We start from the raw sequence: 22,038 nt of genomic DNA, 5'->3' as shown, positions 1-22,038 counted from the left end.
TAAATGTCAGATTCATGTGGGTCCCACCTCTGGGACCCGCACCTATCTCTAGAACGGTGACCCCTGATCCGGCTTCTACTGCTCTGTCTTATGGCTGAAGCGTGTTATTCCCAACCATTTCCGTAACTCCCATAGTAGTGAACGGCAGTTACAGAAGCAGCTACGCTGTTTCCGTAATTCATGGTCGGAAATCACACGATTCAGCCACAACACAGAGAGTTAGAACAGGGTTTAAAGGGCCCCATTCTGGAGATAGGTGCGGGTGCCAGAGGTGGGACCCGCATCTATCTGACATTTATGACATATCCTGTGGATATTCAAAAAAGTAGTAGGACAACAGCACACGTCTTCAAATCATCAAAGTGGTTTTATTGTCGAGACATCCACAAACGACAGGCAACGTTTCGACCCATAGTGAGTGTGGGGTCTTTGTCAAGCTCACTATGGGTCGAAACGTTGCCTGTCGTTTGTGGATGTCTCGACAATAAAACCACTTTGATGATTTGAAGATGTGTGCTGTTGACCTACTACTTTTTTGAATTTACATCGTGCCGGAGTGGGTTTGTCTGGCTTGACAGCGTGCACCGCACCAGACTCGGGACTTGTGCTGCTTCAAAAATCCTTTTTCTCTTGATATCCTGTGGATATGTCATAAATGTTTCTGATGGGAAAACCCCTTTAAGGCCTATTTCAGAAGGCCACGATACCGCTGCAACAGCAGGGACCCCATGGTCTAATCAGTAGAACCGCTCCGGGTCGTCTTATGGAACATGTCACAGGGTTGTTTTGTGTCGGATTCATGTGGACTCCAACAGATAAAACCTTTGTATGAAATCTGAAACACACAGGGGTACTGTAGGAACCCATAAAGGTCGGTGGGTGCCCTATTGTGACTCTACAACTCGAAGGTTGTAGGGTGTTGTAAGGGTGTAGTCACACACGATTTTGTTGCAGACATTTTCTGCGACTGAAAATCAGTTCTATTTATCTGAATGTAACTTGCAGAAATCCATGCACCTACTGCAGAAACAATCCCATATTTATTTTCTGTCGCAGAAATTTCTGCAACTAAATCTGCTGGGTGTGACTGCACCCTTTAGAGTTGTCACGATACCAGAATTTGGACTTCGATACCGATACTTAGAGTAGTATGCAATACTCAATACCAAAACGATACTTTGCCAAAAATACAAAACCCACAAAAATATAAGGTCCTTCCAGTTTCTGATGTGAGGCACATGATGCTGTCTATTTTGAACCCTCATGTGCCTTACATTAATAGTAATTAACCCCATCATGTACCTCACACATTAACCCAATGTTGCCCATCATAATCATTATAGTTAAGGATCCCATCAAGAACCTTGCTCACAGTCATAACGGGCAACATTGGGTTAGTGACCAAGGTTCTTGATGGGATCCTTTACTATAATGATTATGATGGGCAACATTGAGTTAATGTTTGAGGTACATGATGGGGTTTATTACTATTAGACCTTATTCACATGGCTGTGTTCGGTCCGTGATATATGTACTGTATGTCCCCTGCAAATCCCGGACCGATCACAGTTCAGGAAGCCTGATTTCTAGCATCACAGTCACCCATCACGCTGTGAGTCACTGCCTCCCTGCAGGATTACTGTCAAATATTGAAAACAAGATTACAGTACGTGACTCCTAGCATCATATCACGTATATCACGGACTGATCACAGCCGTGTGAATTATCCCCATCATTTCCTTCACACGTTAACCCAATGTTGCCATTATAGTCATTATGGTAAGTGATACCATCAAGTACCTCAATCACAGTCATGATGGGGTTAATTACTGTTAATGTGAGGCACATAGAGGTACTAAATTCATAATACCTCGTGCCTCACATTAATAATAAGTAACTTCATAATTTCCCTCACATAATAGCAACATTGACGTTAATGTGGGTCACATTAACCACTAAGTTCCTCAATGGTGGCTGCAAAAAATACTAGTGCCTACTCTAGTGCCCTTATTTAAGCTTTTGCTTAAACTAATCCCTTTCTAGGGCTGGGCTGTCACTGTACACTGCAGCAGGGTCCTGATTCCACACTAGCGGCACGAGCGACAGAGGCATGTCATGAAGAACCTTGTGCCGCTCGCGACATACCCCTTCCTCCCTCCCTGTCCTGTCTTTCAGTTCATCATTGGTGGCAGTGGAGAAAGGAGGGAGGAGCGTTTCTCCCGCCTACTGTGACGTGGCCGACACTAATGACGAGCGGATCAGTCACTGAAGGAAGAGAACATCGCGGGCACTGTACAGTGAACGTGCCATATTCTCTTCATTTATTTCAATACTAAGCTGTGCAGTGGGAATCGCATCTATTAGACATTTATGACATATCCTGTGGATATGACAAATGTCTGAGAAGGGAATACCCATTTAATAGGAGGATCAAAATTACAGAATTCGGGGGTCGATTTAATGACAGAAGGAGCCCCCCTCTTTCTAACAGCTTAGATGCCACAATTGCTATTGACCGCAGCATCTAAGTGGTCAAATGGTGTGGATCTAAGTTTTCTCAAATATTCCAATCATTACAGTGAGGTGTCAACTGTAATATGTGTAATTCAAGAAAGCATCCAAACATTTCTTGAAGCAATCCGTTGTTTGTGCCCGTTTATTTGGCAGACAATTTCACATCTGCACAGCCCATCCAGTAAAGTACCCTTTCACAGCTGGTGATTGAACCTTTTTTCCTAATGTCAGAGGGAATGAGCCCTTGCCTTTTGGGTTGACCTCCTCAGAGAGAACAGCTGCATAGACCTAGATGTGACGTCCCCATGGACGACATGTCACCACAGCTGTGTAGTTTACATAAAGCCACACGTTTAGAACGGTCAGACAGGGACAGAATATTTAATAAACACTAAAGGGTAAATTGATTCATGTTACTATCTTTGCAATGCTATGTACACCTCTGAGGGGCAGTATTTTTTATATTTTTTTTAATAAACAGGTCAATGTGTTTGGTGTAACTTTTTATTTAGTCTTTAATAAAAATTAGTTTTACTTTTTGAGATGCAGCTGTTCTGTATTCTCTATACAGAGCAGCTGTATCTTCCGCTATGACCTGAACCGGTCAGTAACACGGGCCTGACGGGTTCAGTGTCAGCGGGTTCTGCGTGTCTCTGACACACAGGATCCACCTGTAAGCAATCACATCTAAGTTACGAACTTAGATTTGATATATTACAGGTGGATCCAGTGTGCAGAAACACGCAGGACCCTCTGTAACGGAACACGTCAGTCCTGCGGACCTGACGGGGACAGGATTTAGCACTACATACAGCTGCTCTGTATAGAGAATACAGAGCAGCTGTATCTAAAAAAAGTAAAACTAATTTTTAATAAATACCAATTAAAGTTACACTAATTTTATGTACACATGCACACGACCGTAAAAACTCCCGTTATTACGGGTCGTAATTACGACCCGTAATAACGGGCTCATAGACTTCTATTGGCCACGGGTACCTTCCCATTTTCTTACGGGAAGGTGCCCGTGCCGTTGAAAAAGATAGAACATGTCCTATTTCAGGCCGTAATAACGGCACGGGCAGCCCATAGAAGTCTATGGAGCTCCCGTAATGATGGGTGACTACGTGTGTGCACCCGTCATTACGGCAGCGTTGCTAGGCGACGTCAGTAAATAGTCACTATCCAGGGTGCTGAAAGAGTTAACTGATCGGCAGTAACTCTTTCAGCACCCTGGACAGTGAATTCCGATCAGAATATAGAGCAACCTGTAAAAAAAAAAAGACGTTCATACTTACCGAGAACTTCCTGCTTCCTCCAGTCCGGTCTCCCGGCCGTTGCCTTGGTGACGCGTCCCTCTCGACATCCGGCCCGACATCCCTGGATGACGTTTCAGCCCATGTGACCGCTGCAGCCAATCACAGGCCAATTACAGGCTGCAGCGGTCACATGGACTGCCGCGTCATCCAGGGATGTCGGGCTGGATGTGAAGAGAGGGACGCGTCACCAAGACAACGGCCGGGTAAGTATGAATTTCTTTAACTTTTATTACAGAAAGGGCTGTCCCTTCTCTCTATCCTGCACTGATAGAGAGAAGGGCTGCCGATTAGTGCAGTGCTATTTTGCAGCCAAAAACGTGCCCGTAAATACGGGTGGAATACGGGTGACACCGGACCCATATTTACGGGCACGGGTCCGTAAATACTGGTGCAAAACGGGTCGAATACGTGTGACACCGGACCCGTATTTACGCCAGTATTTACGGGTGGGAAAAAATACGGTCCTGTGCATGAGGCCTAATATTGAGACCTTTTTATTAAAAAGAAAATGGCCATCAAAGGTTTACATAGCCTTTAATATGTTTCTTAGAGCACACTTTCGATAATAGGCCCACATTCGGCAAGTAGAAAGTAAAGTGAAGTTCACCCTTTGTAAAACCTTTGCTTTCCTATTATAATTACATATTCAGAAATTTCCTAATATACGCAAATTATCCTAGTCGCTACTTTTACAAGTGGGAGTAAGGTAAACAAGGTGTCTTTTATCAGTCAGTTGTGATCAGTCAGGGTATGTTCACACGTACTAATTACGGACGTAATTCGGGCGTTTTTGCCCCGAATTACGTCCGAAAATAGCGCCTCAATAGCGTTGACAAACATCTGCCCATTGAAAGCAATGGGCAGACGTTTGTCTGTTCACATGAGGCGTAATTTACGCGCCGCTGTCAAATGACGGCGCGTAAATAGACGCCCGTGTCAAAGAAGTGACCTGTCACTTCTTTGGGCGTAATTGGAGCCGTTATTCATTGACTCCAATGAATAGCAGCGCCAATTACGTCCGTAATGGACGCGGCGTTCAAGCGCCTGCACATGACGTTACGGCTGAATTTACGGGGATGTTTTCAGGCTGAAACATCCCCGTAATTTCAGCCGTTACGGACGCCCTCGTGTGAACATACCCTCAGACATGATAGCCTTTGCCAATTCAGAGTATACAGATGCTGTAAGATAAAGCAAGGAACCAGCAGGATGATTTGGAGCTTTTCTTAGATGCAGCTGAGGTTTTTACAAGTATGTCTTTGGAGGAAAGAAGCATCAATGTTCCATACTTAAGAAACTAAGCACCAATAAATGATTAAATATGTTATTGAAGAAAATGTTCAATATCATTTACACTGCTGGATATCAAACAAGGTATAGTGGTAGGTACACTTCTAGGAAAACCAGCATAAAGCGATTTTGTGTAATGCAACTACTAATCTAACAAGAAGAGACAAACATGAAAAACTCATAAAAAGCGATATGTGTGGGGAAGCGATATGTGTGGGGAAGCGATATGTGTGGGGAAGCGATGAACCACTAACTACTTTACATTCAGTGCACACTTCAATGCAGAAGGGAAAGGTGAAAACATGCACCAGGAAGCACCTATAAACATGTGACAGAGAACATTCAAACTATAGATGAGAAAGGCATTGGACACAAAAGACACGGTCATGTCTAAAAAGTGCAAAAATACTAAGGTGTGTGCGTGGGCGCGCGTGCGTGCATATGTGTGTGTGTGTGTGTGTGTGTGTGTGCGTGTGCGTGTGCGTGCATGTGTGTGTGTGTGTGTGTGCGTGTGCGTGTGTATCCACAGAGAAAAGTCTCTTCGGCCCTGTATGCTTAACATAAACCAGAAGAATCTAGACATTTATCTTATATATTCCTAATCACTGAATGGTCAGTAATGCTCACACAAGGTAAAGGACTTGTGCCGGGGCAATACATAAATCGGTTACAACTTGGTTTATGATTTTAGTAAATGGAAGCCATTGTTTTACCCATCTGAACTATGCCATAGTGTCGATAAGATGTGGCCTTGGTGGCACTTGAATACAAACATGACAATTGGTCTAGTTACTCGTCTCATCTAAACATCATGTGATCTAAACGCCTAAGTCCATCCCTTGAGGTAAAAATAGTTGTGGATAACATCTAAGTAGGTAACTATATTACTCTCAGTCGCAAATAGCCGGTTTTAGGGTCAGAATACATCAATTACTTAGACGGTTCCTATGTATAGACTCTCATACAAGTACAATTCATTTAAGTCCATAAAACTTCCGCCAAGTGATATTTTGATTCCTATAGATTTCTTCTGTCTTACAAATGTTACTCATCAGTTATCATAGCTTCTACGTAACCTAGTTTATAAAACGTAGTGATCACAGAAACTAAAAAAGTAATGTGAAGATAACTGCGCACTCATAATGACAAGTTTTCTTTTTTTTTTTTAAGACATGCTGTAATTCTCTCTTTTCCTGTCACCACACCCAACCCCATGGAAAATCACTCATCGTTTTCATGTCGGCATCTATATAACTCTATATAAGATTCATTTTTGAAGGTTATGACTACTGCTTTATACCCTCAGTATATCCTTGTACATTATAAAATAATTTAGAACATGAAGTTTAGAAATGCCAGTATTTGCAGTTCCTGGTTGTTCCCATTATTGCTTTTGGGGATGTCAGGTATCGGGGATATGCGCCACATATGGTGGCTTTGCCCCAGAGTACGTCAACTTTAGATACGTGTATATAACCTTATCCTTACCCTTATGGGATGTAATATAGTTAAAAATCCTTGGGCGGCTCATCTCAACAAAAAAATAGCCAAAATTTCTAGGCATACCCATGCTTTAATTTATTTTGTCTTCCTGGCTGCGAAACCAGAAGAAGCAAGCCCTTGACTTTTTCACAGTAAAATTAGGTTTATACTGGTACAAGTTAATTCCTAAAAATATGGTCCCCTTGTGTTGATTACGTCAGTAATACTCCTTTAGCTTACTCCATTTTTTCATTCCATACTAGATTTGTTTGCTCCATGGCTTCTTGTCAGTGGACTACGGCCTCCCCAGTTTTATTAGTGCGCTTGTCGGACTCCTTGTATGATCTAAGTTTAAGGTTACGATTAGCTCTCATGTTTCTCGCTATGCTTATTTCATTTGTTGTCACTGTTTTTCCAGTGTGTTTCTATTGGGCTTGTGGTCAAGCCTGTTAGGCCCCCTGCACACGTAGCTTAATTCCTGCAGATTTTCCGGCCAGATTTGCGGGTGGAAAATCCGCAGCGTATAATAGTAGCAGTAAAGTGGATGAGATTAAACAAGTCTCATCTACATGCTGCAGAAAAATTTCCATGCATAAATTAACGTGAAGTGGGGAATTTTCAATTTATGCTGCGGAATAGTTGCGCATGTGTTGAAAATTTTCCCAATTGTGGAAGTAAAAAGCTGCAACAAATGCCAACTGTTGCGATTTTTGCTGTGGAAAAGCGGCAAATTTGCAGCAAAAATCGTTCGTAGGAAAATAAAGGAAGCCCCATTTATAGTCCTAAATTTAAAAAAAAACAATCATACTCACCTCCCCTGGTCTCCCAAAGCGATGGCTCAATGACCCCCGGTCTGGACTCTGTGCTACCGCCCTCCTGGGATGAAGTTTCATTTCCAACCAGAGGCTGCAACCAGCCATATGGCAGGAGACCGGCAGCACAGAGACCAGCCGGGGAGTAGAGACGTGGGAGACTACAGGAGGGGAGTATCATTTTTTTTTCATACCCTCTTCTGCAGCAACAAATCCGGCTGAAAATATCTGCACCAAATGAAACACGATTTGGTGTAGACTTTCATCAATAATTTCCTCTGGACTCTCGGATGGATCTGACCTTCTGTATTTACCCTTATTTTTCAGGCTCTGTACACATAACATTTTTGGCCTAACGTTTACGACGGGAAAAGCTTCTGACGTTAAATGTAGGCTGTGACCAATGCCTTAATCAGTGGCATCCGTCACCATAAAGTTTACTGGTACTGTATACGTTAATACGGGAAAGCTGTTCACATGGTATTCATTCATCTTTTGTTCCAAGAGTCAGACAGTAATGTTGTGAAGATAATTTGGGCACCATCACTGCAGATACAGAATTACAAACTCCTCTAATAGCAGCTTTCACCTCTACAGGACTCGGGGGGATGATCAATGCAAACAATGGTCAAAGTGTGCTTGGCAAAGGCTATGTTCACATCTGCGCTATGAATTACATTTTTATATTACGTCATATGAGCAGAAAAACGGAATTCAATGTTGTGACTGATCTTTGACACGACGGACATTAACAAAGTAACAACAGACCCCATTGACTTTAATGGGTTCCATCCAGTTACCGGAGAATAGAGTGCAGCATGCAGCGCTATATTTTATGGCATCTGTGATGGAGGTTCCTAACAGAGCCTCCAACGTAGATGGGAACACCGCCGTTCTATTTGCATGCCTGAACAATGAATACCTGCAAGATCACAAGTCACTATACCATGCATTTTACCCCATGTACAGTAGGTCAGAAAGTTGTGTCCTGAAGGCCAAAGGCAGGTAACTTATCACTACTCACTGATTAAAACCTATAACGGTTTCCTGCAGAGGAGTTCATGGTATGTGGCTGTTGTGGATTCATGTGCTTTTGCAATTTCACTAACTGCTGAACTATATAAGAATATATACGATACAATGTGCACAAACTGCACTGTGGTCATGATTTTGTGACAATGTTTACATACTATGAACATTTATGCATGTTAGAAGAGCAATCATAAGTAAATGATCACCTGATCGCAAATGACAAGTTATGAGACATTGTCTGTAAAACATTATTGAGAGGAAGATGAAAAGCTTTACTTCACAGTAGGTTTAGTCAAAATCATTAAAGTGCTGTTATCCTAAGGCTGGGTTCACACGACCACTTTAACGTCCGTAATCGACGGACGTATTTCGGGCGGAAGTCCCGGACCGAACTCAGTGCAGGGAGCTGGGCTCCTAGCATCATAGTTATGTACGATGCTAGGAGTCCCTGCCTCTCCGTGGAACTACTGTCCCGTACTGAAAACATGATTACAGTACGGGACAGTTGTCCTGCAGAGAGGCAGGGACTCCTAGCATCGTACATAACTACGATGCTAGGAGCCCGGCTCCCTGCACTGTGTTCGGTCCGGGACTTCCGCCCGAAATACGTCCGTCGATTACGGACGTTAAAGTGGTCGTGTGAACCCAGCCTAATTGTAATAAAACTTCATGCGAACGCTGACTGGGTTTTTTTTTTACAGCACTGACCAGAAGTAACATATTGGCCAGAATAATTTCAATAATTCTTCTCAGTATGTTCTATATATTATACCCTATCCCTGACATTTTTATCATGTTTTTCCCCCTATTGACTTTAATGGGGAAAAAAAACACATGGCAGGGAATCTTGATTGTACAGAATACTGCTGAATGCAACACAACTGCTACAAAGTGTGAATAGGGCCAGACAAGCACATTGTAAGATCTCTGCATGATTTATCTGCATAAAGTTCACAGTATCTTCAGATGTTAACAGTTACGATCAGCCTATCGTTAACCACTTACTGAACTACCATAGGCCAGTTTAGTTTAGTCTGCAGGCTTGCATGGAGTACAATGATAGTTTACATTGAGCTATTATGATATATAGGATTGCAGTGATAAGCCAACGTCCTAGTGGCCGGCTATGATAAGCCAAGGATTGTTATTATGTCATTACAGATAGCCACCATCGATCAGCTGATTGCATAATATTCAGAACTTATGTTCAGTAAAATGGGAACTAGATGGAAGTGAATTGGATATTTTGACAATGGATTTTTGCCTAGGCTCAAAGGATATCACCGTTTTAAATACATCGCTGTGTGAAGATAAATCTGTAGCCTGAATAGAATCATCTTATAAAACAACATTGAAAGCTAAAAACAAAAACCAAGATTAATAAAGAAGTACAATATTTACAGTACGCAGTGACTAAAAAATTGTATGAAGTAGGTTTTTGTGCTAACAAAGAGTTAAACAAAATGCATCCACACCATGCGGCCACAATCTATACTGATCTCCAGTTGGCTGTCACTGCAAAAAACATCAACCAACCAACAAATAGCAATTGAAGAGTTGCTATAGAAACCACAGGGCAACTAGGGAGAAATTGTAAGGTCCGCTTAGCAAGCATGATGGGGGAGCATATTAAACTGGTGTTTGCAAGGAGTATCCAATACTCTGACCGTTAGGAAGAAGAACTATGTGGTAGACGCACATTTGAGCCCCCCTTCCCAAATAATGCTGTCAAAACATGAAAAAGGCACGGCCCTCGATGTTTATAGCATAAAATGCTGTGTAAGTGGGATAAAATACAAGTGAAACACACAAACTAGCCTGGTGTACGAACATCAATAAGACTACCACCACCATTATGTCAGAGTACACTGAGAGCAGTGTTACCTCATTCTCCTCTGTCAGCTCCTTGCTAGGAAGTCTCTGATAGTCAGACTTCTCCCCCATATTCTCCGGTATGCCGATGAGGGGGCAGTCTGTCATGGGGAAGTCATCGATAAAGAAACCACTTTGAAGACATAATGACCATTTTCAGGTAAGCAGTCACACAGCGAGATAATAATCACATGGCGAGAAATACTTTCAAATAACTTCCGCCATAAAGAATCACCAGGCAGACATTCCGCTGACCCGAGCTCCGGATTTATGGAGTCTCCTCATCTCAATCGCAATGTTGTCAGGAGATTCAGCATTGCCGGACTGACAGCAGAAAGGAGATTGTCCACAGCACCAGCAGAGCAGCTAGGAGGGCACAGGTTGGCAGCTTCAGATGCACAAAGGGAGCATGTGTACAGATGCTAGAAGCACTATTGTAGCCATTTCAACAATGTTTCTTCTGGCAAGGACACTGGACGCTGAGTGTAACAATAAAAGAGTAGCAGAAAAACTGCATGCAGCATTCTATTTCAGTGACAGTTCACACTGTGACATTGCAGACATCCTGTATGACCCTGAAGCAGGAGCAACAACATGTATTGTCCCGGCAGGGGTAGATGCAGTTGACAATATTGTGATGTATCCTTCAATGCTGCTGACATCAGGAAACAAAGAGTGCATGAGCAGCAAGGGATGCCGGCATGTTAGTCCAATTTGTAAAGTGCTCCTAGGAAGCCCGTCTATATAATAGATGCAACTGGACATGCAAAAGCCTGTCGCAGTTCTGCACTGCAGCTTCAATGCTGGGTACAACATTCACCCTCCCTCTCTGTGTCCGTGCCAGCAACTCCTTGCTGTCTCCACCTCTCACTGCAGATTAGTGAAGGTTGAGCAGCGCCTCCACCCAGAGCACATCTGCTGGGCAGCACCACCCCCACATCCATGCATCTTCATGATAATAAATAGGAAGAAGAATGAGCGAGGGGATGCTGAGCAAAGTGAGTGAGCTCCAGTGTCTCCTGCTGGTAACTCCGCATCTTTACCCGACAGACGTAAATGTGCGCTGAAGATAAAAATGGAGAAGATACTACACAAAGGAATAGAACATGGAAGTACATGAGGAAATAACTACATAGTGCATAGAAATATGGAACACTTCTAAAATGACAAATTGAATTACGGCCTTGATTCCAGATGAATAGATTTCTAAAAGCTTTGCTCATGTGGTCACTGCAATGTCTCCCCATTCAATCTCTATTCAGCTAGAATTCCTCATTTGGATTTAGGTTGAGGCTCTAACTTGGTCACTCTAGGACATTAAAATTGGTCCCTTTTACCCACCTAGAATCGGTAGCCAGTGGCCACCTCACCAGGTAAAACGGAGTTGGTTGACCCCTGTTCTCGATATAGGTGCAGGTACCAGAGCCGGGACCCACAACTGTCAGACATTTATGGCATATCCTGTGGATATGCCATAAATGTCTAAATTGGGAATAACCCTTTAACTATGATTATCTTGTATCCAACCCCTGACTTGTACTATTCAGTAATCGTGTCACTGAGATGTTTAGAGTGTTTTTTTTTTGTCTTCATGGTGTCAGCTTTAGGGCTGATTCAGACGGACGTGCCGTTTTTGCGCACACAAAAACCGCGGCGTTTTGCGTGCGCAAAAGGCACTTGACAGCTCCGTGTGCCCTGTTAATATGGATGCACGGCTGCGTGCTTTTCGCGCAGCCGCCATCTTTATGACACTCCGTTTGGATGTTTGTAAACAGAAAAGCATGTGGTGCTTTTCTGTTTACATTCATTCTTTTACTGTTATTGCGCGAATAACGCTTATCCCACGGAAGTGATTTTCACGCTCCCATTGACTTCAATGGGTGGGTGATGCGCGAAAAACGCAGACACATAGAACATGTCGCGAGTTTTACGCAGCGGACTAACGCTGCGCAAAACTCACGGACTGTCTGCACTGCCCCATAGACTTCTCTAGGTCCGTGCGAGCCGCGTGAAAATCACGCGGCCGGCACGGACGCAAAACACGTTCGTCTAAATCCGCCCTTACACTAAACTACTCGGGATAAACAGTACTGTGCACAATATTTAGGCAGTTGTGGAAAAATGATGCAATGCTTTAAAAAATAGAAGTGTTAATATTTTTTTTTATCAATTAACAAAATGCAAAGTGAATGAATAGAAAAGGAATTTAAATGAAATCAGTATTTGATGTGACCACACTTTGCCTTCAACACAGCATCAATACTTATATATAGACTTGCACAGTTTTTGAAGGAACTCGACAGGGAGGTTGTTTCAAAAATCTTGGAGAACTAACCACAGATCTTCTGTGGATGTAGGCTTCAGTAAATCTTTGTTTCTTCATGTAATCCCAGACAGACTCAATGATTTGGAGATCAGGGATCAGTGGGGGCCATATCATCACTTCCATGGCTAATCCAACTATGTGGCAAACTCAAGTGTGTTCAAAGGTAAATAAAAACGCCTGTAACGCTACCATGAGAAGTTATTTATCATAGTGACTGGTCATACGTCTTCATCAATCCCTGTATGAGAAACTAATGCGCCAAGCAACGCAGTAAATCAGAACAGGCGTCTTGTAACTCTGCCCTTCACTATGCTCTTTGACTGTTTTCATTTTTCATTTTATATCTTATCTAAGGGCAGCACAAATGTCATGTCATGAAGGCCCTTTTACATGGCCCTTTTACAGTGAAGGAAATAAGTATTTGATCCCTTGCTGATTTTGTAAGTTTGCCCACTGTCAAAGACATGAACAGTCTAGAATTTTTAGGCTACGTTAATTTTACCAGTGAGAGAAAGATTATATTAAAAAAAAACAGAAAATCACATAGTCAAAATTATATATATTTATTTGCATTGTGCACAGAGAAATAAGTATTTGATCCCCTACCAACCATTAAGAGTTCAGCCTCCTCCAGACCAGTTACACGCTCCAAATCAACTTGGTGCCTGCATTAAAGACAGCTGTCTTACATGGTCACCTGTATAAAAGACTCCTGTCCACAGACTCAATTAATCAGTCTGACTCTAACATCTACAACATGGGCAAGACCAAAGAGCTTTCTAAGGATGTCAGGGACAAGATCATAGACCTGCACAAGGCTGGAATGGGCTACAAAACCATAAGTAAGACGCTGGGTGAGAAGGAGACAACTGTTGGTGCAATAGTAAGAAAATGGAAGACATACAAAATGACTGTCAATCGACATCCATCTGGGGCTCCATGCAAAATCTCACCTCGTGGGGTATCCTTAATCCTGAGGAAGGTGAGAGCTCAGCCGAAAACTACACGGGGGGAACTTGTTAATGATCTCAAGGCAGCTGGGACCACAGTCACCAAGAAAACCATTGGTAACACATTACGCCGTAATGGATTCAAATCCTGCAGTGCCCACAAGTCCCCCTGCTCAAGAAGGCACATGTACAGGCCCGTCTGAAGTTTGCAAATGAACATCTGGATGATTCTGAGAGTGATTGGGAGAAGGTGCTGTGGTCAGATGAGACTAAAATTGAGCTCTTTGGCATTAACTCAACTCACCGTTTTTGGAGGAAGAGAAATGCTGCCTATGACCCAAAGAACACCGTCCCCACTGTCAAGCATGGAGGTGGAAACATTATGTTTTGGGGGTGTTTCTCTGCTAAGGGCACAGGACTACTTCACCGCATCAATGGGAGAATGGATGGAGCCATGTACCGTCAAATCCTGAGTGACAACCTCCTTCCCTCCACCAGGACATTAAAAATGGCTCGTGGCTGGGTCTTCCAGCACGACAATGACCCGAAACATACAGTCAAGGCAACAAAGGAGTGGCTCAAAAAGAAGCACATTAAGGTCATGGAGTGGCCTAGCCAGTCTCCAGACCTTAATCTCATCGAAAACTTATGGAGGGAGCTGAAGATCCGAGTTGCCAAGCGACAGCCTCGAAATCTTAAAGGAACAGTGTTACCACAATTTTTTTTTAATATGTTAAAGATGTTAGTGCTTTATTAAAAACGTTTGGATTAATTTGTGTGTTTGTGTGTTACTTTTTCTTATTTTTACACTTTTTCTTCCCTATGGGGGCTGCCATTTTTTTTTCCATTTCTGTATGCGTCGATTAACGACACATACAGACATGGAATACGGCAGCTCCAGTCCCGTAGGGACTGCGAACGGGGCCCGTTCCATCCACTAACATGTACGCCGCTGTGTGGGAACGGCGCATGCGCCGCTCCCACACAGTTCAATTTGAAATGCGCGCCGTCCGGCGCCATTTTCCTGTGGACCGGAAGTCGCGGCCGGACAGTAAGATTACTACTTCCGGTCGCGGCTTCCGGACTTGTGCACATGGAGCAGCGGCAGCAGACGGAGCGGATGGACCGGAGGGAGCGGCGGCGACTGGAGCAGGTAAGAGATTTCTATGTATGTTTGTGTTTCAGTGTGTGTTTACTACTGTATGTAAACCTTCTACACTGTGTGTTAGCTCAAAAAATGGCGACACACAGTGTAGGAGGTTAGACCGTTCAAACCCCTCGTTTCTCCCGGCACTAGCCAGGATAAAGGAGGGGGGGATGCTGAGAGCTCACTAGAGCGAGGGCTTTTTACCCAATTTTGCAGCATAAAGCAATGTGGTTGCTTTACCACATGCAATGCTGCAATTTTGGGAATGGCTCCATCTAGTGACCAGCAATGGGAAATATTATAAATTAGAATCCAATTGAATCCAATTTATAATATTTCCTGACTCGTGAAAAAAATAAAAATTAGAACAATGTTTAATCACCTATACACTAATTGTTTAACTAAAAAAAAAAAACACATGTTTTGCTGGCAACACATTCCCTTTAATGATTTACAGATGATCTGCAAAGAGGAGTGGGCCAAAATTCCATCTAACATGTGTGCAAACCTCATCATCAACTACAAAAACCGTCTGACTGTTGTGCTTGCCAACAAGGGTTTTGCCACCAAGTATTAAGTCTTGTTTGCCAAAGGGATCAAATACTTCTTTCTCTGTGCACAATGCAAATAAATATATATAATTTTGACAATGTGATTTTCTGTTTTTTTTTTATATAATCTATCTCTCACTGGTAAAATTAACCTAGCCTAAAAATTCTAGACTGTTCATGTCTTTGACAGTGGGCAAACTTACAAAATCAGCAAGGGATCAAATACTTATTTCCTTCACTGTATATGCCGTTCATGCAAATGCTCATTCCTAGTCATAGCCGATGATCGCATCTTTTATGCAGCCAAAAAATGGTCGCTAGTTAGAAGCAGATCTCCTTGTGAGATGAGCTGCCGACAAGGTGCAAATTGTATGTAGCTGTACTATTGTATTAACGATCGCTCTTCCCCATACATTCCGATGGGCGCTCGTTTACCGTCCAGGAAAGCTGGCCATGTAAAAGCACCACTAGAGGTGGTTTTACACTGGCAGATATCGCCCATGTTTACAGTCTTTAAAACAAGAGCTGATAGACAATAGTCTAAAAATCACATACATCACCAATGTGATCTTCTCACATCAAAAAATCATTTTACTCAGCTGAAAATACTCCTAAGTATAGATCGCCTTGACACAGAGAGACACAAGGAAAAAGCGACAGATCATTTTTTTAAAAAGTGGAAACCATTTATCATTACTCAATTTAATAGACAGGAAATCAAGGACCTGGTGTCTCCTTTTAGATATACAGCATGGTATGCAAAAGAGTCACTAAGTGGATCCCTGAGACATTTAAATATTTCGGGGAGGGGATAAGATATAGTTAGATTTTACAAGGGAGTTACCCGAGGTCCATATAGGATTGGTTAATATATATAGGCGGCACGTGGCTGTCAAATGTGGATATCTGCCTCTTTTGATATATGTGTTGCTAGAAACATGTCTTTAAAGTTTGATGTAATTCTCTAGCTGCGACCCAGAGGAGAAGTGTCATTGATTAATATGTGTACCACATATATTGTACTGTACTGTCAATATTATGATACTGTTTGCATTGTCATTTCTGTATGTTTTTTCACATGACATTGATGTAATTTGGCAATTTTTGTATGTTCAACAAATAAAATAAAAAATTTTGAATGGATTTCCACCTAAAAGTTTCTAAGCTGAGTTTCCAGCCCGACTTTTGATAACCGTTCTACATGACAATCCTGTTGTCAACTCTGTACCATAGGAGCGTTTGGAACGGCCACCCAAAGAATAAAAGAATATCACAATTTTGTCGCTTTTTTGCCACGAATCGCGGCAAAGACCGCAACAAAACTGGTTTGTGTATATCCTCAGGGACACGCAGGGGGGTTTCCAGTTGGCGTAATATTTACGTGACAAGCGCCAAAAGGCCATTACATACTGTTGGACTCAATTGTATCCGCGTCCTTACAATTAAAAGCGCTGGCGAGGTAAGGGAACTATCAGTTCCTTTCCTCGCAATTCGGAGCTTTTCTTCTAATGAAGGAGGCACGATGACGCCATCACGCCACCTGAGACAATCCACTGGAACAGGCCTGGTCAAAAGAGACTAGTCCTGCATCCCTGGAGAACACGGTACGGGAGAGGGGACAGGTGAGTGTGGCACTATCTACATGGGCACTGTATGTGTCACTACCTTCATGGGTACTGTGTGTAGAACTGCCTATATGGCTACTGTGTGGCACTATCTACAGGGGTACTGTGACACTGTCTACAGGGGATACTGTGGAAATATACATGGGCACTGTGGCACTATATAGTTGGGCACTGTGGCACTACCTACATGGCACTGTGTGTGGCACCTTCTATGGGGGGCACCGTGGCACTATGTACAGAGAGCAGTGTGGGGCACTATCTACAAGGGGCACTGAGTGTGGCACTATCTATGCCGATTTTTACGCTACCAGTAGTGGTCAGCAATATCCACAAGCCTTGTCCTTTTTTTTTATTAGAGCTTGTAATATAAAGGGCTAGGCTGCTGGCTACGTGCAGACCACTACTCGCAGTGTAAAAAACAGTGGGTAGCAGAAGCGTGGTGAAAGTAATTTGGTTTAAAAAGTATTCTTTTGGAAGCCCCCCTTTAAAAATCCTGCGTTTGCCCCTGGTCCTGCAAAAAGACCTGCAAACATATGGTCAGATGACCATGTAGGCAGGTCCTTAACCCTTCCAGCTGCAGACACTTTTGGACTTCCTGACAGGGCCCCATTTTATGTGGTAATAACTTTGGAATGCTTTCACCTATCCAAGCCAGTCTGGGACTGTTTTCTCGTAACAAATTGTACTTTTTGTGAGAGGTAAAATTTGGTTGATAAATTCATTGCTTATTTGTGAAAACCAGAAAAAATATATAAAAAGAACCAGAGTTTTTATAAAATATAACTTTTACTATTTTCCATATAAAAGCTGTCTGACGTCAGACACCTGAACCAGGCGCCAATCTTTGAATCTGGATTAAATATGTGCCAACAGATCCTTATGCCACTGCAGGATCTTTGCCAAAAACAAAAGACAGCTTCAATCATTTCTATCAGCACCGCCGAATCATAGGTACAAGTCGTTTGGCCAGTCTCCCCTGATGAATCATTTGGCCATGAGGAAATGCGTTGGGAGGATTGAAACATTATAAAAAAGAGGAGGTTCCCTGATCCCCTTGCTTCTAAAGGAGTTAAGCGTACCGGATGTCAGAACGGGTAGGGGGGTATTGACTCCATCTTTATTTATCATGTTTTCACTCTGCTGTCTGACGATACAATATATCATGCCTGAAGTTCACATCTGATTATATGCATGAATTGATAACGAATGGATCTACTGTGAAAACATAAAAGTTTACTGTTTGTTAATATTTTTATAAAAAATGTTATATGGAAATTAGTACGTTTTATTTTTATTTTTTTTAAAAACTTTATCTCTACATTTTTTCTGCAATTACTACGGAGGACTGTATAAAAATAAAAGTCCATGTGGAGGACTGCAAACTTAACCATCATTGCTTATTATTTGTGAAAAACATCAATATTTTTAGAAAATTTGCAAACATTTGCATTTTTCTAAATTTTAATGTATCTGCTTGAAAAACAGATAGTAATACCACACATAATAGTCACTAATTAACATTTCCCATATGCCTAATTTATGTTGGCATCGTTTTTTGTACATTCTTTAATTTTTCTAGGATGTCACAAGGCTTAGGACTTTAGCAGAAATTTCTCACATTTTCAAGAAAATTTCAAAAGCCTATTTTTAAAGGGTCCAGTTCAGTTCTGAAGTGGCTTTGAGGGGCCTATATTTTGGGAAACTCCCATAAATCATCCCATTTTAAAAACTGCACCCCTCAAAGTATTCAAAACAGCATTTATAAAGTTTCTTAACCCTTTAGGCGTTTTACGGGAATTCAAGCAAAGTGGAGCTGAAATTGACTAATTTAATTGTTTTCGCAGAAATTCAATATGAATAAATTTTTTTCTGTAACAAAGCAAGTGTTAACAGAAAAACACAACTCAATATTTATTGCCCAGATTCTGCAGTTTTGAGAAATATCCCACATGTTGCCCTAGTGTGCTACTACACTCATACACAGGCCTCAGTAGCAAAGGATCACCTAGTGGGTTTTGGGCCTTCTTTTAATGAGAATATATTTTAAGCCCCTTGTCAGGTTAGAGGTGGTCTTGTGCTGCCAAAATAAAGGAAACACACCAAAAGTGACTATTTAGTAAACAACACCCCTTGAGGAATTCATGTAGGGGTGTAAGTGAGCATTTTGACCCCACAGGTGTTTCAAAGATTCTATTAGATTGAAAACAAAAATGTCATTATTCTCCAATAAGACGTAGCTTTATTTCTCAACAAATAAAGGAGAAAAAAGCACCCCAACATTTGTAAAGCAACTTCTCCAGAGTAGGGAAATACCCCATGTGTGGTCATAAACTGCAGTATGGTCCTTGGGTAGGACCTAATAGGCTTCCGTACATGGCCGACCAGGAAGCCATTGATTGACAGGCTTCCTGGTTGCCATAGCAAACATCTGCACCCCGCAAATCGCTCGCAGGGGGCAGATGTGGTACAGGGGGAGTCCCCCCTCTGTCAACCACTAAGATGTCGCGATCGACTGCAGCATCTAATGGGTTAAACGGTGGTGATCGAAGAGAATACCAATCACTGCCGTTGCAGCGGGATGTCAGCTGTACATTACAGTCGACACCTGCTGCAGATGGCTTGGGCACAGCTGTGCCCGCTTCATCTTCAAGACATGACTGTAAGCCCATTTGCACTAGGCTATGCTTAACATGGATGTACAGTCACGCCTATTTGCGGGAAGGGGTTAAACAAGAGAGTAGAGCAACGAGACTCCATAGAAAAAGAGTGTGAGCTGCTATCGGCCGTGCCTGTAATCACAGCCTCGGTTATCTGACGCAGATCCACGGGTCGGAATTGCCTACAGCCTATCCGACCTGTATGAATATAGCCTTACTATTGATGTTCAGCTCGGACCTTCACCTAACAGCAGACCCAGGTAAATGAACTGTCACTAAAAATAGTTGAGTACCCCTGCTCGAGGCCAGTATCCTTGATTACTCAATTTATGAAGAACATTACCAAAGCTATCTATTCTCCTCTACTGAAAAGTCTAACAGGAATACACAGCACATCCGTTTGTAATATTTAGTTCTTAGCCGGGGATATTATATTCTAATATTAGGTTTAATGTGACAACTTCTCTTCCATGATTAGTAATATTCTCCATTTATCATCAAGACTTGCAACGAATGCAGCATAAACTCAGTAAGCTCTTGCATTAAGTGTGTTTGAATTCTCCAACATTCATTGACTAAGCACAGGGTCTCCCTTTTTGATCTTTGACATGAAAACACTGGAATCATCAGACCATTGTAATGAAAGGACTACACACCATTTGTACACAGTCAAGTTGAGCAATGAAAATAAAGCATTAAAACCCATGAGCTATTAGACTGTTTAATTTAGTTAGTTTAGTTGATACAGTTCTAATAAAAGAAACTCCTTCAGATTCTGGTCATGCAGCGCTCAACTTTAAGTGGAAGTGAAGAAGAAAATAGTTACACTGAAAGAGTTAAAGTGAAAAGAAGGGTGTTTAACACAGGACAGCGCCTGCCTTACCTCCAGCATGATGCGGAGCTCAGGCGTCTCACCTGAAGCATGAGACAGCAGCCGCATACACAAGCCTATGTGCTGTGCTCTCAAACACGTGAGTGATGTCACAGAACCCTTAAAGGGACCGTTCATGGACAAGCATGGACATCAGTCACTACCAATTCTATGCAAAGTTTTCCAGTCTTCAGTGTTTTCTTCAAATTTACACAGCCGCCCACCAGTCTAAAGACATTTACCAGTGAAAAGGCGAGATGACAGTAGACAAATCCTGCCCTTTTTTGGGAGAAAAACTCTAATCCACAAAAATGTTATGGTATGATGTTTCTTAGGGGTGTGAAAACTAGATGAAACCTCCACTGCTACTAAAGTTGTTTTTCCCCACTGTTCACTTATGCTAAATGTAGCAAAGCAGTCTGTAGTCTCTCTGCTCAAAATAAATAAAAAAATATACAGATCCTTTCATCTCCTTCAATCTTAAAATGTAAGCTATTGGCGAACATTAAGAATGCAAATAGAAAATCTTTTTGAGAAAAAACAAAAAGCTGTGTAAATGTATATTTTTGGTATTTTACAGCACACAATAATTTGCTGTGTATGTGTTGGTGAAGATAGTCAAGGTTAGGAGGTATATTGGTATGCAACAACATAATATCGGAAGGCTACAGGGCAATTTTGGAGATTTTGAAACCGTCCTCCTAACTTGATCGGGATGGCACGCACAAACAGGAAGCTGCATCTTCAATCAGGCAACCCCCCCCCCCCCAAGTCTGGTAGGATGGCACCAAGTCAGTATCAGGGCTCCATTGATAACTTTAAGCCAAGAGTATCAACCCGTCAACCGTGTTTTGCCGCCTGGCCTTTATAAAGCTATTAGGAAAGTTATGAGGGAACTGTGCCTTCTGGGGAAGTAAGGGGGCCTGCTTTCATGCCTGGGGATGTGTAGAGGAGAGTGGCGAACGTCATTTTTACTGCTAGAGAGGTGGGAGAGTACATTGCTTCGACTACGTAACGTGTAAGGCTAGGCTCACACATCACCAGTTGCAGTGTGCTTGCTCCAATTAATTTTTTTTTTATATGTTCAGAAATCGCTCCTCAAATGAGTTGTGTGGATCCAGCCCTGTAGCCTGTCATGGCTGGCTCTTGAGATTAGAAGCTTGAAACTAGACCTGTCTACGACTTATTCCAGGCCTAAAAAAATACCACTTATGCTGTGTGCAATGTATATACTGTAGCATCAGGGCAGGACACTCTATACAGCACTAATAAGTGTCATATAATATTTGTGTGTGGGGCTACTACTATATACACGGCTGCCATAATATTCTATATAGATGGGCCCTGTGAAAGTAGATCCCATAAAGTTCAGCACTTGACGCTGAAGTTTGAAGCGAAGGGGACCACATATACTGCTGTGGTTAATCACTTTTTGGATTATTTCACTAATAAACTATTAGTCCTATGATCTGTGACTGCAAAAACAGTAAAATATACAATGCCATTAAAATTATACATGAACCAATTCTGTACAATCATTTCACCTGCTGGGTACAAGATAACCTAGTCCAACAAATTCAGATAACATAT

At 42.2% G+C, this 22,038-nt stretch overlaps 1 protein-coding gene across 4 annotated transcripts in view; it reads right to left on the bottom strand.

Moving 5' to 3' along the window:
• The window catches only part of TNK2 (tyrosine kinase non receptor 2), a 297,927-nt gene that overhangs the window by 128,961 nt on the left and 146,928 nt on the right, over window positions 1-22,038 (bottom strand). For 2 of the 4 annotated variants that reach the window (XM_075861811.1, XM_075861813.1), the window contains exon 1: window positions 10,334-11,238. The exons of the other annotated variants lie outside the window; for them this stretch is intronic. In XM_075861811.1, the coding sequence (XP_075717926.1) occupies window positions 10,334-10,429 (96 nt within the window). In that variant the 5' untranslated portion in view covers window positions 10,430-11,238. Of the gene's footprint in view, window positions 1-10,333; window positions 11,239-22,038 lie in introns of those variants that run through there. 4 annotated transcript variants of the gene reach the window in all.

Source organism: Rhinoderma darwinii, chromosome 4 (assembly GCF_050947455.1).
Source record: "Rhinoderma darwinii isolate aRhiDar2 chromosome 4, aRhiDar2.hap1, whole genome shotgun sequence".
NCBI lineage: Eukaryota > Metazoa > Chordata > Amphibia > Anura > Rhinodermatidae > Rhinoderma > Rhinoderma darwinii.
This window is presented reverse-complemented; position numbering and strand designations above follow the sequence as displayed.